The following is a 16026-nucleotide window of genomic DNA, read 5'->3' as shown; positions in this document are numbered from 1 at the left end:
CACCTGGATAATGCTGGGATCAGACCACAGGAATTTAGCTCGAATTTGTCATATCCGACAAATTCCCAGTGTTGGAACCAAATTTGAGTGTCAGGGGCGAGTAATGGTCTCCCCGAGAAACTCTGAACTCACACAATGACATGAACGAAGAATGGTCAGTGTGAAATGTGTTGCCAGTCTCCCGACCAAGGCATGGCACAAATTGATAGCGGTAATTTGACATGGTTAACGTCATGGAAGACAAAAATATTGTGTAGTCTGATCCAGGCATAAGGGACCCTGACTACATCACTCCTGCTGAGAAAAATGTCACGGAAACTATCCCTATTTATCTCTGAAGGAATCAGGCCCAACCAAAACCAAATTTTAAGTTGGTTTACACTGTAAATTCTTGTAAACGCAGGGAAAACTGCAGCGGCCCTTTCCATCTTTGCCTTTTACTTAAGTAGGTAAATGTTTAGTGACATCACATACAATTGGTTTGTGTGAATTAAACTGATAAATTGAAATAACAGTTGCTTCAAAAACTTTCAAAAGCTATAGGCGCTAGCTTCTGCTCTTAAGATGGAACAGACAATTCAAGAAGCGTGCAAATAACGCCAATACAACTCGTAAACAGACACGTAATGTTTGACTAAGGAAATTGTGAACAAGAAGCAAAGTTCTGATCCTAAATGACATTTATGGTGGAAGGGAAAATTGATTTAATATCATCAGCCTTTAAAGGCTTGTAAACGCAGGAAAAATATTTTGTCTTGCATACATGTTTTAGTGAAATGATGAACACTTTTCTGTGTAAATATGTTAATTATGACACATTATTCTTAGTTATTATGGTTCAAAATTTTTAAACTCCTCTCTTGCTTGTTCATTCGGTTTTCCTCAAACTGGCAACCTGGTCGCGCTTCAAATCTGGGGAGGAGGGAGAGGAGGCAGACAGCTCTCTCCACTGTTTTGAAACTGAATTAAAGTTCCGATTGTAAAAATGCATGGTATTAGTAATTACTCCTTATGTTTTCCAGGCAGTGTTCATTATAAAATTTAAATTTTATCTTGTCTACACTTAATTGACATGATCAGTTGACAAATTTAGCTTAGTTGAAATCATTTTAATCCAGCCTCCTTTGTTTAATTATCATTTAATCACATGAAAAAAAAGTTTTTCTAAGACTTGAGTTAGTGTTAGAGAAATAAGTTAATTAACTCAAACATAATAAGGATATAACTTTGGAATAACCTGTTTTTCTTGTATTTTTTTTTATCAGTTATGTTTATAAGTGTGTGTGCCAGCAACACTCAGAACTTCTCTACAATGACTTGATACGGAAGATTGCATCTCACTTACAACAAGTCTCCACAGACATACAAGTATGTTTTGAGCTGTTTTCAGGTGATTAAATGTTTTATTTTTCTTTAAGCCATACTGCAGCATTTAACTTTGTTGGAAAAATAAGTCAGTAGATTTCCTTTTAGGGTAGCACAGTCACACAATAGGTAGTGTCACTCTCTTACCTCAGGTGACTGTCTGTGAGGTGTGTTTTCTGCATAGGTTTCCTCCAGCAGCTATGTTTACTTCCACAGTCCAGCAACGTACATTACGTACATGTTCCTATGGTGTATATTGGATATGCCATTGGATACATCTTAAAGCATTAATTAATTCATTAATTATTTAAAATCATGCTTATCACAGATTGATCAGAATTATCTATTGAGATAGATTTTGTGAAAATTGGGATCTCTTAGTTAAATGTAGTTAATATAAATAATTTATTAATAATAATAATAATAATACCTTTGATTTATTAAATGCTTTTCAATCACCCAAAGCGCTAAAAATATTACCGAAAAAAAAACATCAAAGGACAAACATGCACAGTAGAGTACAAAACAATAAAAAAAAAAAAGTAAAACAAAACAAGGGTACAGAGAGGCCAGTATATAGCACAGAGCCACAGGATTAAATTGGCTCCCAAGATTGACAGTCATTGTAACCTGTAGCAGTTTTAGTAACTGGTAGCCAATCGGACCAGCAGTGAAGTCCGCAGGTCGCAAGTCACAGCCAGTAGACATTGAGGACATGCTCTCCACAGCCATCACCATGAGCAGCTCTAGAAAACTGGGATGGGAATGCACTTCTCAGCTGAATCAGCAGCAGCTAGTACTGATGTTAGAAAACGCTCCCTTGGCCCACATTTGACTTTTGTTTAAGTTTAACTTAAGTTTAACTTTAATAAGTAATGTTCTCAACTAAAATTATATGTTTGCAGTGATGCTTTAGAAATTAATGTAATTTTCTGTAATGATTTAAAGGGAAGCCCTCCTGAAAGGTTCATTGAAAAATTCAACTTGGCTCTTGTACAGTACACAGCTGCAATTCAGTGCATTGTTCCTGTCTTCATCTATATGGTAAGTTGTCTGCTTCTTTTTTGTTGGAATACATGTTGCATTGAATTAGTTAACTAGTTAACATTTTGAATTTTTCCATTTATATGTATTGTAAATATTTTTTAAAGAACAAGTTCTACATTGAAACTAAGCTGAACAGAGACTTGAAGGATGACCTTATGAAGCTTTTCTCAGATCATGTTGCAGAAAAGCACGTCAACACATTAATACGTAAGTGCTTATCATTGTTTTTATAATTAGGGGTCAAATCACATAGTGCTGGAACCCTGTTGGAAATTGTAGGATTGTGTTTAGGTATCTGAGCACTTAAATGCTTGGAACCCTACACTTTTTGTTAGGATTTGTATTACTGTTATTAGGGTTCAAGCATTTAGAGCATAGAACCCTATTGTTTCTGTTTATTATTTAGTGCTGGAGCCCTGTTGTTTTTGTTTCCTCTTCTACTTTTATTTCTTATTTTTCTATGATGAAACGTGAGAGGCAGCCCAAATCATAAGGCATACAGACTTGATATTTGATCAACAGGTAGTAAACCCTACCGGTACTTGTGCGCAAAAATCAGCCCGATCAACCTAATGGTGGCACTATAGCGATGCAAAATGCGTTGTGGTCCATATGTCTTATCCTATGTGACGTAGAAATTAACTTTTTCCCCTGATTCCTCAGGTCAGGCTCTACAAAAAAGCCTATATAATATAATCATATTATATACAAGATCACACAAATCAAATCAAATCAAATTTATTTGTATAGCGCCTTTTACAACTGACGTTGTCACAAAGCAGCTTCACAGTTTCAAAACGGAACATTTAAATCAAAGCCCAATGCAAGTAAGCTGAAGGCGACAGTGGCAAGGAAAAACTCCCTCGAGGCTGGAGGAAGAAACCTTGGGAGGAACCAAGACTCACAAAGGGGACCCATCCTCCTCTGATCAAACTATAGATTGAAATTTAAATGATCACCAATGAAGTGTCATTATGCTACATAATAACAATAATAATAATAAGGTGAGCAGCTGGTCTGGTCTGGTCTGCAGGAGAATCCAGCAAACAATCTTCCATCAGTGGGCCACCATTTTCTCAGAAAACAGTAAAACAGAAAAGGAAAGCAGTTAGTTTGGTTGAGTGCAGCAGAGAATAAGAGACTGGGAGGAGGGAAACCAGAAGGAGCTCAGGCAAAGACATGCTTTCGCTCCAAGCAAGAGAAATTGTGAGCACATCATACAGGTTTACCCTGATTCTCCATGTCCATGAGTTCCTGAAATGACAACCTTAAACTAGACAGAGGTTAGTTGCCAAAGGCTAAACTGAACAAGTGTGTTTTGAGCCTAGACTTAAACATAGTGACTGTGTCTGCGTCCCGAACACTAGCTGGAAGATTGTTCCAGAGCTGAGGGGCTTTGTAGGAGAAAGCTTTCCCCCCCGCTGAAGTCTTATGAATTCTGGGTACTAGTAAGAGGCCGGTGCCCTGAGATCGGAGTAGTCTTGGTGGTTCATAGTGTGTGATGAGGTCTTGCAAGTATTCAGGGGCGAGACCATGTAAGGATTTATACGTGAGTAAAAGAATTTTGTAATCAATACGGAATTTAACTGGAAGCCAGTGAAGGGCTGATAAGACTGGGCTGATATGATAAAATTTTCTAGTTTTAGTGAGGACCCTGGCTGCAGCATTTTGAATTAACTGGAGTTTACTCAAGTTTCTGCTGGAGCATCCTGATAAAAGTGCATTGCAATAATCTAATCTCGATGTAATAAAAGCGTGAACTAATTTTTCCGCATCTGGGAGGGATAAGGAATTTCTTAACTTAGCGAGGTTCCGAAGATGTAGGAAAGCAGTTTTTGTAATGTTACATATATGCTGATCAAATGATAGATCTGAATCAATTATAACACCCAGATTTTTAGCTGATGAGCTAGGGAGAACTGGGAAGTCAAAATTATGTATTAAGTCTGATACCTTATTTATAGCAGGTTTTGGACCTAGAAGGAGAACCTCGGTTTTGTCGCTGTTTAGCAGAAGGAAATTGTATGACATCCAATGCTTCACTTCTTTAACACAGTCCTCCATTTTCTTTAGTGTAGGTTTGTCATCTGGTTTGGCTGATATGTATAACTGTGTGTCATCTGCGTAACTGTGGAAGGTAATGCCATGCCTGCTAATAACTCTGCCCAGTGGCAGCATGTATAATAGGAATTGTAAAGGTCCTAAAATGGAGCCTTGGGGAACTCCAAATCTCATTTTTGTATGAGTAGAAGAAACATTATTTACGTTTACAAACTGATAGCGATCTGTGAGGTAAGACTTTCTAGCAGAATAGTATGATCAATTGTATCGAAAGCTGCACTGAGGTCTAGTAGAACTAGCATGGATACGCAGCCTCGATCAGAGGCGAGAAGAAGGTCGTTTGTTATCTTAACTAAAGCTGTTTCAGTGCTATGGTGTGGCCTAAAACCAGATTGAAATTTTTCATATATGTTATTCTTATGTAAGTATGACCTAAGTTGTTGGGCCACAACTTTTTCTAAGATCTTAGATATGAAGGGAAGGTTAGAGATGGGTCTGTAATTGGATAGTACACTAGGATCAAGATTCGGTTTTTTGATCAGGGGTTTAATAACTGCTAGCTTAAATGCTTTGGGTATGTGACCCAGTCTAAGGGACGAATTTATGATTGTTAAAATGGGATTGATTATGACTGGTAATACTTTTTTAAATAGTTTTGTTGGTATTGCATCAAGTGTGCAGGTCGTACAATTTGACGAGTAGATGATTTTCTCCAGTTCTAGCTGTGGTAGTGGGTCAAAGTCCTCTAGTCTTTCTTCTATCTTTTGTTCTATATCATCCACACCAGATGACAGACAGGCTGGATTTAGTAATATGGTATTTATTGTTTGTCTAATATTTTCAATCTTATTGTTAAAAAAGTCCATAAAAGCATTGCTGGTGTGAATGGCTGGGATCTGTGGATCAGTAGCTGCCCGATTGTGTGTAAGTTTAGAGATTACATTAAAGAGTGCTCTAGGATTGTGTTTATTATTTTCAATCAGTGAGGACAGATATGCTGAACGTGCATTGACGAGTGCCCTTCTATATTGGATAAGGCTGTCTTTCCAGGCACAGTGAAATACTTCCAGTTTAGTCGACCGCCATTTACGCTCTAATTTCCTTACGGTTTGTTTAAGGGTGAGTGTTTCTTCATTATACCAGGGAGCGAGTTTTTTCTGTTGTAGCTTTTTACGCTTAAGCGGTGCTACACTATCTAAAGTTGATCGAAGAGTGTTATCTAAGTAGTCCATTAGTTTGTCCAGCTCCAGTGGGTCTGCTGGACTACTGACTGAGGTCAATAAATCAGTGATGTTTTCAGTAAATTTAGGGGCTGTAGATGGGGTTAGTGAGCGCTTTAGATAGTAATGTGGGCATGTACATTTTTTAATATCTAAACTCAGTTCATATGAAATTAGGTAGTGGTCTGAGACCATGGAAGACTGACGGAGAATATTTAGGTTTTTTATGTTCGTGCCCAGGGTCAAAACCAAGTCTAGTGTGTGATTACAATAATGAGTAGGACCTGATACATTTTGTGTGAAACCAACAGAATCTATGATTGATGTGAACGCCTTTTTAGGGGATCATCACTTTTCTCAAAATGAATGTTAAAGTCTCCTACAATTATTAACTTATCAGATGACACTGCTAAATTAGCAGCTAGTTCACCAAATTCTTTTATAAATTCTGAATAGGGCCCTGGTGGTCTATAAATGTTTAATAAGGAGATAGTGTTCTTATTTGTGGCGGGGTTAATTATGTTAATGTACATAATTTCGAAGGAAGTACAGTTGTAACCATGTTTTTGGTTAATAATTAAATCATTTTTGTAAATTATACATAATCCACCCCCTTGGCCTGTCAGTCTGGGGCTGTGTACATATTTATAGCCTGTAGGAGTGGCTTGATTTAGTGCTAAATATTCATCATTTCTGACCCAAGTTTCAGTAAGGCATAAAACATCAAGTTTCTTATCCATTATTATTTCATGCATAATGACTGCTTTAGAGTTAAGTGCTCTTATATTGAGTAGGCCAAACTTTAGGTCTGTGGGGATGATACTACCCTCTGTTTCTGATGGTTTAATAGTGATTAGGTTATTGGGGCACGCTGTTTGATATTTTCTGGGTTTAAGTTTGATTCGGGGGACAGACACAATCTTGATACTGTAACAACTTTTTATATTTCTTAAAGCAAGCTTTGTAGATATACCCTTACTATGGGCAAACAAATGGCCATTATCTGTAAGTGTATCCTTAAAATCACTTACCTGTTCGCTGTGTAATCTACTTGCCTTGTTTGTGCTGGTGGGTGGGGTTAGTCAAGCCTGGCGAAGAACATCCTCGTTGTTCCCAGAAAGAACTGCAGAACCTAGACGACTAGGGTGAAGCCCATCCCGGCGGTAGAGGGCAGGACGTTCCCGAAAACACTCCCAGTGGTCGACATAGTCCACGCCGACAGTGCCACACCAAACCCGGAGCCAGAAGTGGAGTGCGAAGAGCCTGCTGTACGCCTCACATCCTCGTCTGTAGGTGGGTAGGGGGCCGGAGACGACGATCCTGGCGTCCGTCTTCTTCCGAGCGGTATCCAGAAGCGAACGGTAGTGCTCCTTCAGGACCTCGCTGCGGTAGGCGGAAGTGTTGTTCGTCCCCACGTGGAGAACGACAGTGCCGAGATCCTCACGCTGCCGCAGCGCCGAGGGAAGTCGCCTGGCAACATCCAGGACACGAGCACCTGGAAGACAAGGACGGAGGAGCTGGCGTGCCAACGGCCGCGTAGGAGGCATCGCGGGTGGCCTCGAGCCTCGTCTTCTCCCGCTGGAGCTCCGTCTGCTTCTCCAGGAGACGCTGAATTCGGCGGCCCAACTGCTCGAGCTCCGTGCTGAGCCTGGAGAGAGATCGTTCCTCCGCGGTCGCCATAATCAGGAGAGAAGGATTATTAATTGAGAGAAGTTATTAATATTAAAACAACAATAATAAAATGGCAGTGGTATTAACAGTGTACAACTAACACTAAGCACAACTAATAAGGATAAGTTAACAAGGTATTAACAGTAAAGACTTTAAGTAAAGAGCTTAGGAACAGTAGTAAACAGCAGCAAGCAAACAAACAAACTGAGCACGCGAACTGTCAGCCGGAAATGACGACACCAATGACGACATGGGTATACAACCCATGATTACTTGAGCACAAACTAGTCCCTGGAAATTTACCCAATATGACCATATGGGCAGATGTGATACCACACAAGATTGTCCGACTGACATGACGCTGGAATGCCCTGCTGTTCTACAGGTGTTGCCCCGATCCAACCCCTGACCCTGTGTATCCTGTACAAGATCCTGGCCTTGTCTCACCTACAGTATCATGCTTGGCCATGCATGGATGCTGTTTTATCTCAAATTAACTCTGCACCTACTTTTACCACCTACAGAATTACAGACCCCCACCTCATACTCATATCGCTAATATTTTACCTTCACATTACTATAACTCATTTAACTGTCATCAGTTCAATTTTACTTCTGCTCTATTGTACGTTGTGCTCTCTGGTGTCGACCCGAGGAGGATGGGTTCTCTGAGTCTTGATTCTTTCCAACGTTTCTTCCTTGTGTGCTGAGGGAGTTTTGGAGGCTTGGACCCAGATCTCTTTAAAGCTGCTTTGTGGCATCTTTCTGTTGTGAAAAGCGCTATATTAATACAGTTTTATTGATAGATATATGCATATTGAGCAATGTCCTGAATGAGGTTCTATGAAAATGATTTTCAATAAAACATGGCTGTCACCGGCTTATCAGATTTCAGCTGCTGTTTGACAAACTTAACAAGGTCCAATCATCATGAACCCTATGGTATATCCACAAGGGCACCTCATACGTACATAAAAAAAAAAACATTATGATAGCCACTAGGGGCCGTAATTTAAATTTACCACATGAAAATTTGGAATAACTCAGCAAACATTGTGTATCAACACGCAGTTTGGTTTAGAGCATATTCTGCACAGTGTCTTACAACTTTGCAATTAAAACTATTGCCAAAATATTTACTTCATCCAGAATAGTCAGGTATGTGAAAATGGAACATTTCTAACTAGTCCCTGGAAATTCGTCCTGTCAATAAACAACTGGCATTTTTGCAACCTGAATAGACTGTAGGTATATAATTATCAAAAATAATTTGAAGTTTGGACATGCTGTTGCTTCAGTTATTCAACAAATATGAGTGGGTGTAGCTCTATGCACTCTTTCAACTAAAACTCAAACAAAATTCTGCTGATGCCGCATATGTCCATATTGGGTTATTCCCCATGGACGAATTTGTGCTCAAAAATATGTGAGATACATCTTACCAATGCATTCAAACTGCACAGTCTGTTATGCGCTCATCAGCCCATCACCCCCCCTCTCTCATTTCGCCACACACACACACACACAAACTGAGGCCCTCAGCTACTCTTCTTTCTCTCGAAATAGACAGCAAAACACCAACGACCACCTTTTAAAACACTACAAAAACATTCTCAAATCAAACCAAAATTGGGACACGTGTATATCATTACTCTGAAGGTGTGAGATACGAAGTGGTATGATTAAAATGCACATAAAGGTGGTGCTACAATTTGGAAGTAACTGGTTGCATAGTATTTTTTTTATTTATTATTGTGCTACCTATGGATGCAGTAACACCAAAATGAGCAAGATATTTTCTGAAGCCCAAGGGAAAGCATGTTGATCATTTTCATAATATATATACAGTGGAACCTCAAGTTACGGATTTAATTTGTTCCAGAACCTAATTCTTAACTGGAACTGCTAGTAACTGGAATGAATTACCCCCATTTAATGGAAATTGGATTAATCGGTTCCCACCCTCTGACGTCCTCAGAATGTGAAAAATTATGAAAAATGCATGTTTTTCAATATGAAAGACTCACACAAAACTTAAAATTACACAACAAAATAAATAAATGAAAGAACATATACAAAATAGATTAAGAAACGGTACAGTAATCTTACCTTGGCGACAGATGAGCTTAATCAAATCAAATTTATTTATATAGCGCTTTTCACAACTGATGTTGTCACAAAGCAGCTTCACAGAATTCCAGTAAGGCAAAGATTTGACATGAAATGTAAAAACAAATGTAAAACCCTCAAGTGAGCAAGCCAGGCGACAGTGGCAAGGAAAAACTCCCCCAGCTGAGGAAGAAACCTTGGGGAGGAACCAAGGCTCACAAGGGGTGACCCATCCTCCTCTGGTCAATCTACTGGTGATAATAGTTAGTAGTCCGTGAGAACTTCAGTGTAGGCACAGCTTCAAGGCACTTGGTGGTTGCTGGAGCGTGGGCAGCTGGTCTGAAGCGTGGAGGAGGATCTCGACAGTCATCCATCAGTGTCCAGACAGACAGGTGGGCAGTTGTTTACTCGTAAAGATGTAAAGGGATGGAATTAGTTTTGAACTGTTTTGTGTTTGTAAAGTAGAAAACATGAAAATTTCCAGAGTGTGGCAAATGACTCCGGCAGATCCGACTATGACAGCTTTAACTAAAAGGAGAGAACCAGGAGGACACACAGACATGGGAGCATCCTGAAACACTGGCATCCCTCCCCTCCACCGTCAACAAACCTGAGTGATCGCGAGAAGCGGCGGGACGACAGCATCAGCGTCTCAGTTTACTATAATTCCCTGTGTCCATGGACCCCCCGAATCTGCGGCCTTTATCTATGGGGGAGCATTAGCTACCAAAAGATAAACTTAACAAATGAGTTTTTAGCCTAGATTTGAAGATTGCGACTGTGTCTGAGTCCCGAACATTTTCTGGAAGATCATTCCAGAGTTTGGGGGCTTTATAAGAAAAGGCTCTTCCCCCAGCTGAGGCCTTCTGAATTCTGGGAACAATTAAAAATCCAGTATTCTGTGATCTGAGTGAACGTGGAGGCTCATAATAGGAAATTGTATCTTGAAGATATTCAGGAGCAAGCCCATGTAGAGCTTTATATGTTAATAACAAAATTTTGTAGTCAATGCGGAATTTAACAGGCAGCCAATGAAGTGATGATAAAACTGGGCTGATATGTTCAAATTTTCTAGTTTTAGTGAGGACCCTAGCTGCAGCATTTTGAACTAGTTGAAGTTTTCTTAAATTGCTGCTGGTGCATCCTGACAGTAGTGCGTTACAGTAGTCAAGCCTTGAAGTAATAAAGGCATGTACTAATGTTTTTGCGTCCTGAAGGGATAAGGCATTTCTAATCTTAGCAATATTGCGAAGATGTAAAAAAGCTGTCCTAGTGATACTACCTATGTGTTGATCAAATGATAAATCCGGGTCAATTATGACACCAAGATTTTTTGCTGCTGAACCAGGTTTAACTGGAAAGTCAGCGAGATTTAAAATTTAAATCTGATCATTTATTTCTTGCCCCTTTTGGACCCAAAAGCAGGACCTCTTTTTTGTTTCTGTTTAGAAGGAGGAAGTTACGCAACATCCAGCCTTTCACGTCTTTTACACAGTCCTCTATTTTCTTTAATCTGTGTTCGTCATCGGGCTTGGCTGAAATATACAATTGTGTGTCGTCTGCGTAACAGTGAATGTTAATGTCATGGTTTCTTATAACTGTGCCTAGCAGTAACATGTATAATGTAAATAATAATGGTCCTAAAATAGAGCCTTGTGGAATTCCAAATCTTACTATTAGAATATTATTATTATTAGAATAATTTGAATTTAGATTGTTTACTTTTACGAATTGATAATGTTCCGTTAAGTAAGATTTGAACCATAATAGGGCTGTCCCTGTGATTCCAACCATGTTTTCTAACCTTTCTAGGAGAATATTGTGGTCTATTGTATCGAAGGCTGCGCTTAGGTCAAGAAGCACCAACAGGGATACGTGGCCTTGATCAGAGGCAAGAAGAAGATCATTTGTTATCTTGACTAGAGCTGTCTCTGTACTATGATGTTGCCTGAATCCAGATTGGAATTTTTCATATATATGATTCTTATGTAGATATGAAATAAGTTGTTGGGCCACAGCTCTTTCTAAGATCTTGGACAGAAATGGCAAATTAGAAATAGGCCTGTAATTAGACAGTGTACTAGCATCAAGATTTGGTTTCTTGATCATAGGTTTAATAACTGCTAGTTTAACTTTGGGTACATGGCCCAGACTAAAGTTTACTATAGATAAAAGAGGATCAATAATAGCTGGTAGTACTTCTTTGAGCAACTTTGTGGGAATTGCATCAAGTGTGCAAGTTGTACAGTTTGCGAAGGTGATAATCTTCTCTAGTTCTAATTGTGGGAGTGGGTAAAAGGTTTCAAGTCTTTCTTTTACAGTTACATTATGTTTTATATCATTCACATCGGGTGGCAGCCAGGATGGATTTGATCCTGTGGCTTGAGTTTGTTGTCTAATATTCTCAATTTTATTATTAAAAAATTCCATAAAATATTTACTGGTGAGAGTTGCTGGAATTAGTTGTTCAGAACCTGCTTGATTTTTTTGTAATTCTAGAAAACACACTAAACAGTGCTATTTTTATTATTGGAGATCAACGAGGCCAGATATGCTGAGCGAGCTTTAGTGAGGGCATTTCTATACTCTATAAGGCTGTCCTTCCAGGCAGAATGGAACACTTCAAGCTTGGTTGATCGCCATTTCCGCTCTAGTTTTCGTAATGTTTGTTTTAAAGTACGGGTCTTATCATTATACCATGGTGCGAGCTTTTTCTGTCTTATACTTTTTCTTTTAAGTTGTGCTACCTTTTCTAAAGTAGATCCACAGGTATTTTCTAGGTAATCAGTTAGTACATCTAGGTCCATTGGGTCTGATGGAGTTGGAACTGGGGTCGATAGTTCTGGTAGGTTTTCTATAAATTGTAGGGCGGTAGATGGTTTTATTATACGCTTTGTAGAATAGCGAGGGTTTTATATTATGGCTAAAACCTAGCTCATATGAAATTAAGTAATGATCAGAAATTGCTGAGGATTGCGGTAAGATATTAATTTTGTCAATGTTAAGACCTAGTGTCAGAACTAAGTCTAAAGTGTGGCTGCAGTAGTGTGTAGGCCCTGTTACATTTTGAGTAATACCAATAGAGTCTAAGATTAGCTAACGGAGAGTGGCTGAGGAGAGAGGGAGGGAGACTGGCATGGAAAGAAGCGTAGATAACATGACTTTCTTACACTTTAAACAAAACTACAATTGCACCTTCTAAATTACTTCATAAATTAACATCAGCTTCTCCATTTCTTCGTGCACAGCTGACCTTACTTGTGTCAAAATTGTAGTGCCTTTCGCTGTTTTAGCACTTTTGATTGCGTCTTTTTTGTGTCTTTTGTGGTCTTCTTGGAGGACATGGTGCACAATAAAGTTTGCAAAAACAATTGTTAAACGTTATAATGAACGGGATATGACTTGAAACTGCGTGGTCACACGTGAGAAGAACATGGTGGCTGCATGCGAGAGGAATCTGTGAACGAACACCACGCCAGCTATCAGTCGGATCCCAAAGATCAGCTCTTCGTAACTCTGGAAAACATTTGTAACTGGATCAGAAATATTGCTTGCACCTCTACTCGTAAGTTGATTTGTACGTATTTGGAACACTTCGTAACTCGAGGTTCCACTGTGTGTGTGTGTGTGTGTGTGTATATATATATATATATATATATATATATATATATAGGCATAATAATATAATGGCAAATCATTTTAGATTTAGAGTCACTGCTGGACTTTTCCACCAACCAAACACATTAAGCTGACAGTGCTCAGTGCACTGTCCACTGATGAGGGACTAGAGGACAACAAACACAAAATGCTGCAAGATATGAGCTAATATCTCTGATTTTATATATAAAGTGGACCAACAAATAGGTGTATCTAACAGTGTGGACAATGAGTTGACACAGGTGTTAAAATCTCTAGCACCCCTGCTATGTGTGATCCACTCATAAGAGGTCAATACACACTGACATATCACCACAATGTCAGTGTCAGTGCTGAAAATGATCCACCACCCACGTCTTTGGGGGTCCTGAATATTGGGGTGAGAAACCAGGGTGAAACTCCAAAGTGAGTTCAGTGCTCTATGCTGTCTCTGTAACCCAAGCCCCACCTTCACCTTTCCACAAGACCACAAATACCCCCACTCATCCACTACCCCTCCCTCTACCCCACCATGACACAAGAGCACCAAGGATCACATTTAAAAATATGACAAAACTATCCTAAATTGTGGCTTCTGTATCAATCTTATGCTAACCTCTTGCTCTGCAAAGATTGCTCGTTTTCACACTGGTCAGGACAACCACACAGCAGGCATGACTTAGGTGTTGGAATTTTAAACCTCTCAGCATCACTGCTAGACTGAGAATAGTCCACAAACAAACACATCCAGCAGCAGATGAGCTATTTTTTTGCCTTCATATCTATAAAGTGGACCAACAAGGTAGGTGTGTCTAACAGTGTGGACAGTGCAACACACAGTGACATAACACCACAATGTCAGTGTCACTTCACTGATGAGAATGATCCACCACCCACATATCTGCTCTTTGGGGTGAGAAACCAGGGTGAAACTCCAGAGTGAGTTCTGTGCTCTAGGCTGTCTCTGTCATCCACTACTCACACTCCATCTCCACAGAGACATCACAATATAAAGGACCACCTTAAAAACACAATAAAAAACAACCCTAAAGTATGGCTTCTATCTCAGGAAAGGCCATATGTTGGCACATTATTCATCTTCCAGCAAATGAAGAAGAAGATGGTCCCACACATGAACAACCTATGCAATGACTATGTAACTACTGATGAATTAGTATCTGTTACGGATGGATTACAGTAGTAAAACTTATGTAATTACATGTGTATCAACTTAGGCTTTGCCTTTTGTAATTACACAAGTGGTAGCAGGATATTCTCTCATATAATTACACACATGTAATAACATGTAATTATATTAGTAATCAGACTGGGAAAATAGCCTTTTCAATGTCTATATTACCACTCAATTATTACCAGGGATGCACATAAGTGGTGCGCAGGTGCGCATGTGTGGTCAAAATTATCAATGCGCAATGTGAATTACAACATGAAGCGTGTTTGCGCACCATTATGTTTGGCGTTTTTGGGCCATGATAACATAGACGAGCTCCAGAGAGTAGTTAGCTTATTTGATAACTAGCGCTAGCTTATTTTTTTTTTACTGGTTTTAAGAGTTCCACCGATTCATCAGCATGTCCAAAAATTCCACCACCTCCAAAGAAATGCCAGACTGAGACTGAAGGTAAAAAAAGAGTATTCGCGGAAAAATGGCTGCAGGAGGTAGCATGGCTCCAAACAGATGATGACCGCACAGAAATGTGGCGTAAATTATGCCATGAAAATCCCAGTCTTGCGGATAAAAGCAGTGCCTTTTATATGGGAACAAAAAATTTCAGCCACCCAGCTTTTGAAAAGCACGAGAAAAGTAAAGAGCACATGAAAATACTGCAAACTATAGATAACAGGTGCAGTCTTGATCAGAAATCCAGTCGACCCCTGGACAAGTGGCAGGATAAACTCAATGAAGAACAGCGTCAAGCAATTTGTAATATTTTTCTGTTGGCCTTTCACAAAGCAAAGCATGCACGACCCATGCGTTCATATGAGGAGGATATTGTGCTTTTTAAAAGGCTTGGAGTGAACGTCGGCAGCGCATATCATTCACGAGAAGGGGGAGCCCGCATCCTTCAGTGCATTGCACAGTCAATCAGTTCAGAACTGAATGAAAAACTGAAAGCGGCCGAATTCTCAACGGAGAGATTACCTCAGATTTCCTTGGATTAATTAATCTGGGTGTGAACCGAACAGCACAGGACATAGTGAATACAGGAAAGAAGCTGTTTCAAATGCTGATGCTGACAGGGACAAGATTGGTGTATTGAGAGGTTTAATTCAAGATTTTGAAAGCAGATATGAATCACTCAAATCATGCGATCAATTTTTAGTATTTGATCCTTCAACTTGGCCTGAAGAAATGCAGCACCTCCACAGTTTTGGTAACAAAACACTGAGTAACATGCTCCAGAAATATGAGGCCAGCTTGTCTGTTGACAGAGATGCCACTCTAAGAGAATGGCTACGTTTAAAGCAGTCAGGGAAGCGTTTGGCAGCCTCCTCTGTGTATGACTTGGTCAACATAGTGAAGATGAGCAATCCAGATAGTTACTCCAACATTCACAAAGTCATTCTGTTGTCCCTTACACTGCCCTTGAGCAGTGTGGCATGTGAGAGGGGATTTTCACATCTCCATATGATAAAAAATAAGTACAGATCCCGCCTATCAGACTTGCGACTCTCATCACTGATGCACATCCTCTTGTCTAGGATCACAACAGAGACATTTGATCCAAAGGCAGCTGTTGATTTATGGATGCACACAGCTCATCGTAGGCTAAATCAGGGAGAAAGAAGTCAACCCTCATCATCATCCACCATGTTTGAAAGGGAGGAAGAGGGTGATGAGAGCAGTCAGGAGGGTAGTGATGATGAATGCTTGTAGTATTTCCTGAATTGTAAA

At 39.6% G+C, this 16026-nt stretch overlaps 1 protein-coding gene across 3 annotated transcripts in view; it reads left to right on the top strand.

The window, feature by feature from the left end:
- Positions 1-16026, top strand: part of cacul1 (CDK2 associated cullin domain 1) — a 177977-nt gene that overhangs the window by 120236 nt on the left and 41715 nt on the right. For all 3 annotated transcript variants that reach the window (XM_066679086.1, XM_066679085.1, XM_066679087.1), the window contains exons 3-5: positions 1266-1368; positions 2314-2409; positions 2517-2619. In XM_066679086.1, the coding sequence (XP_066535183.1) occupies positions 1266-1368; positions 2314-2409; positions 2517-2619 (302 nt within the window). The remainder of the gene's footprint in view (positions 1-1265; positions 1369-2313; positions 2410-2516; positions 2620-16026) is intronic.

The sequence above is a fragment of the Hoplias malabaricus genome, chromosome 8, assembly GCF_029633855.1.
Source record: "Hoplias malabaricus isolate fHopMal1 chromosome 8, fHopMal1.hap1, whole genome shotgun sequence".
In the NCBI taxonomy this organism is placed as follows: Eukaryota; Metazoa; Chordata; class Actinopteri; order Characiformes; family Erythrinidae; genus Hoplias; species Hoplias malabaricus.
Note: the sequence above shows the minus strand (reverse complement) of the source record. Positions and strands in the feature narration are given on the sequence as shown.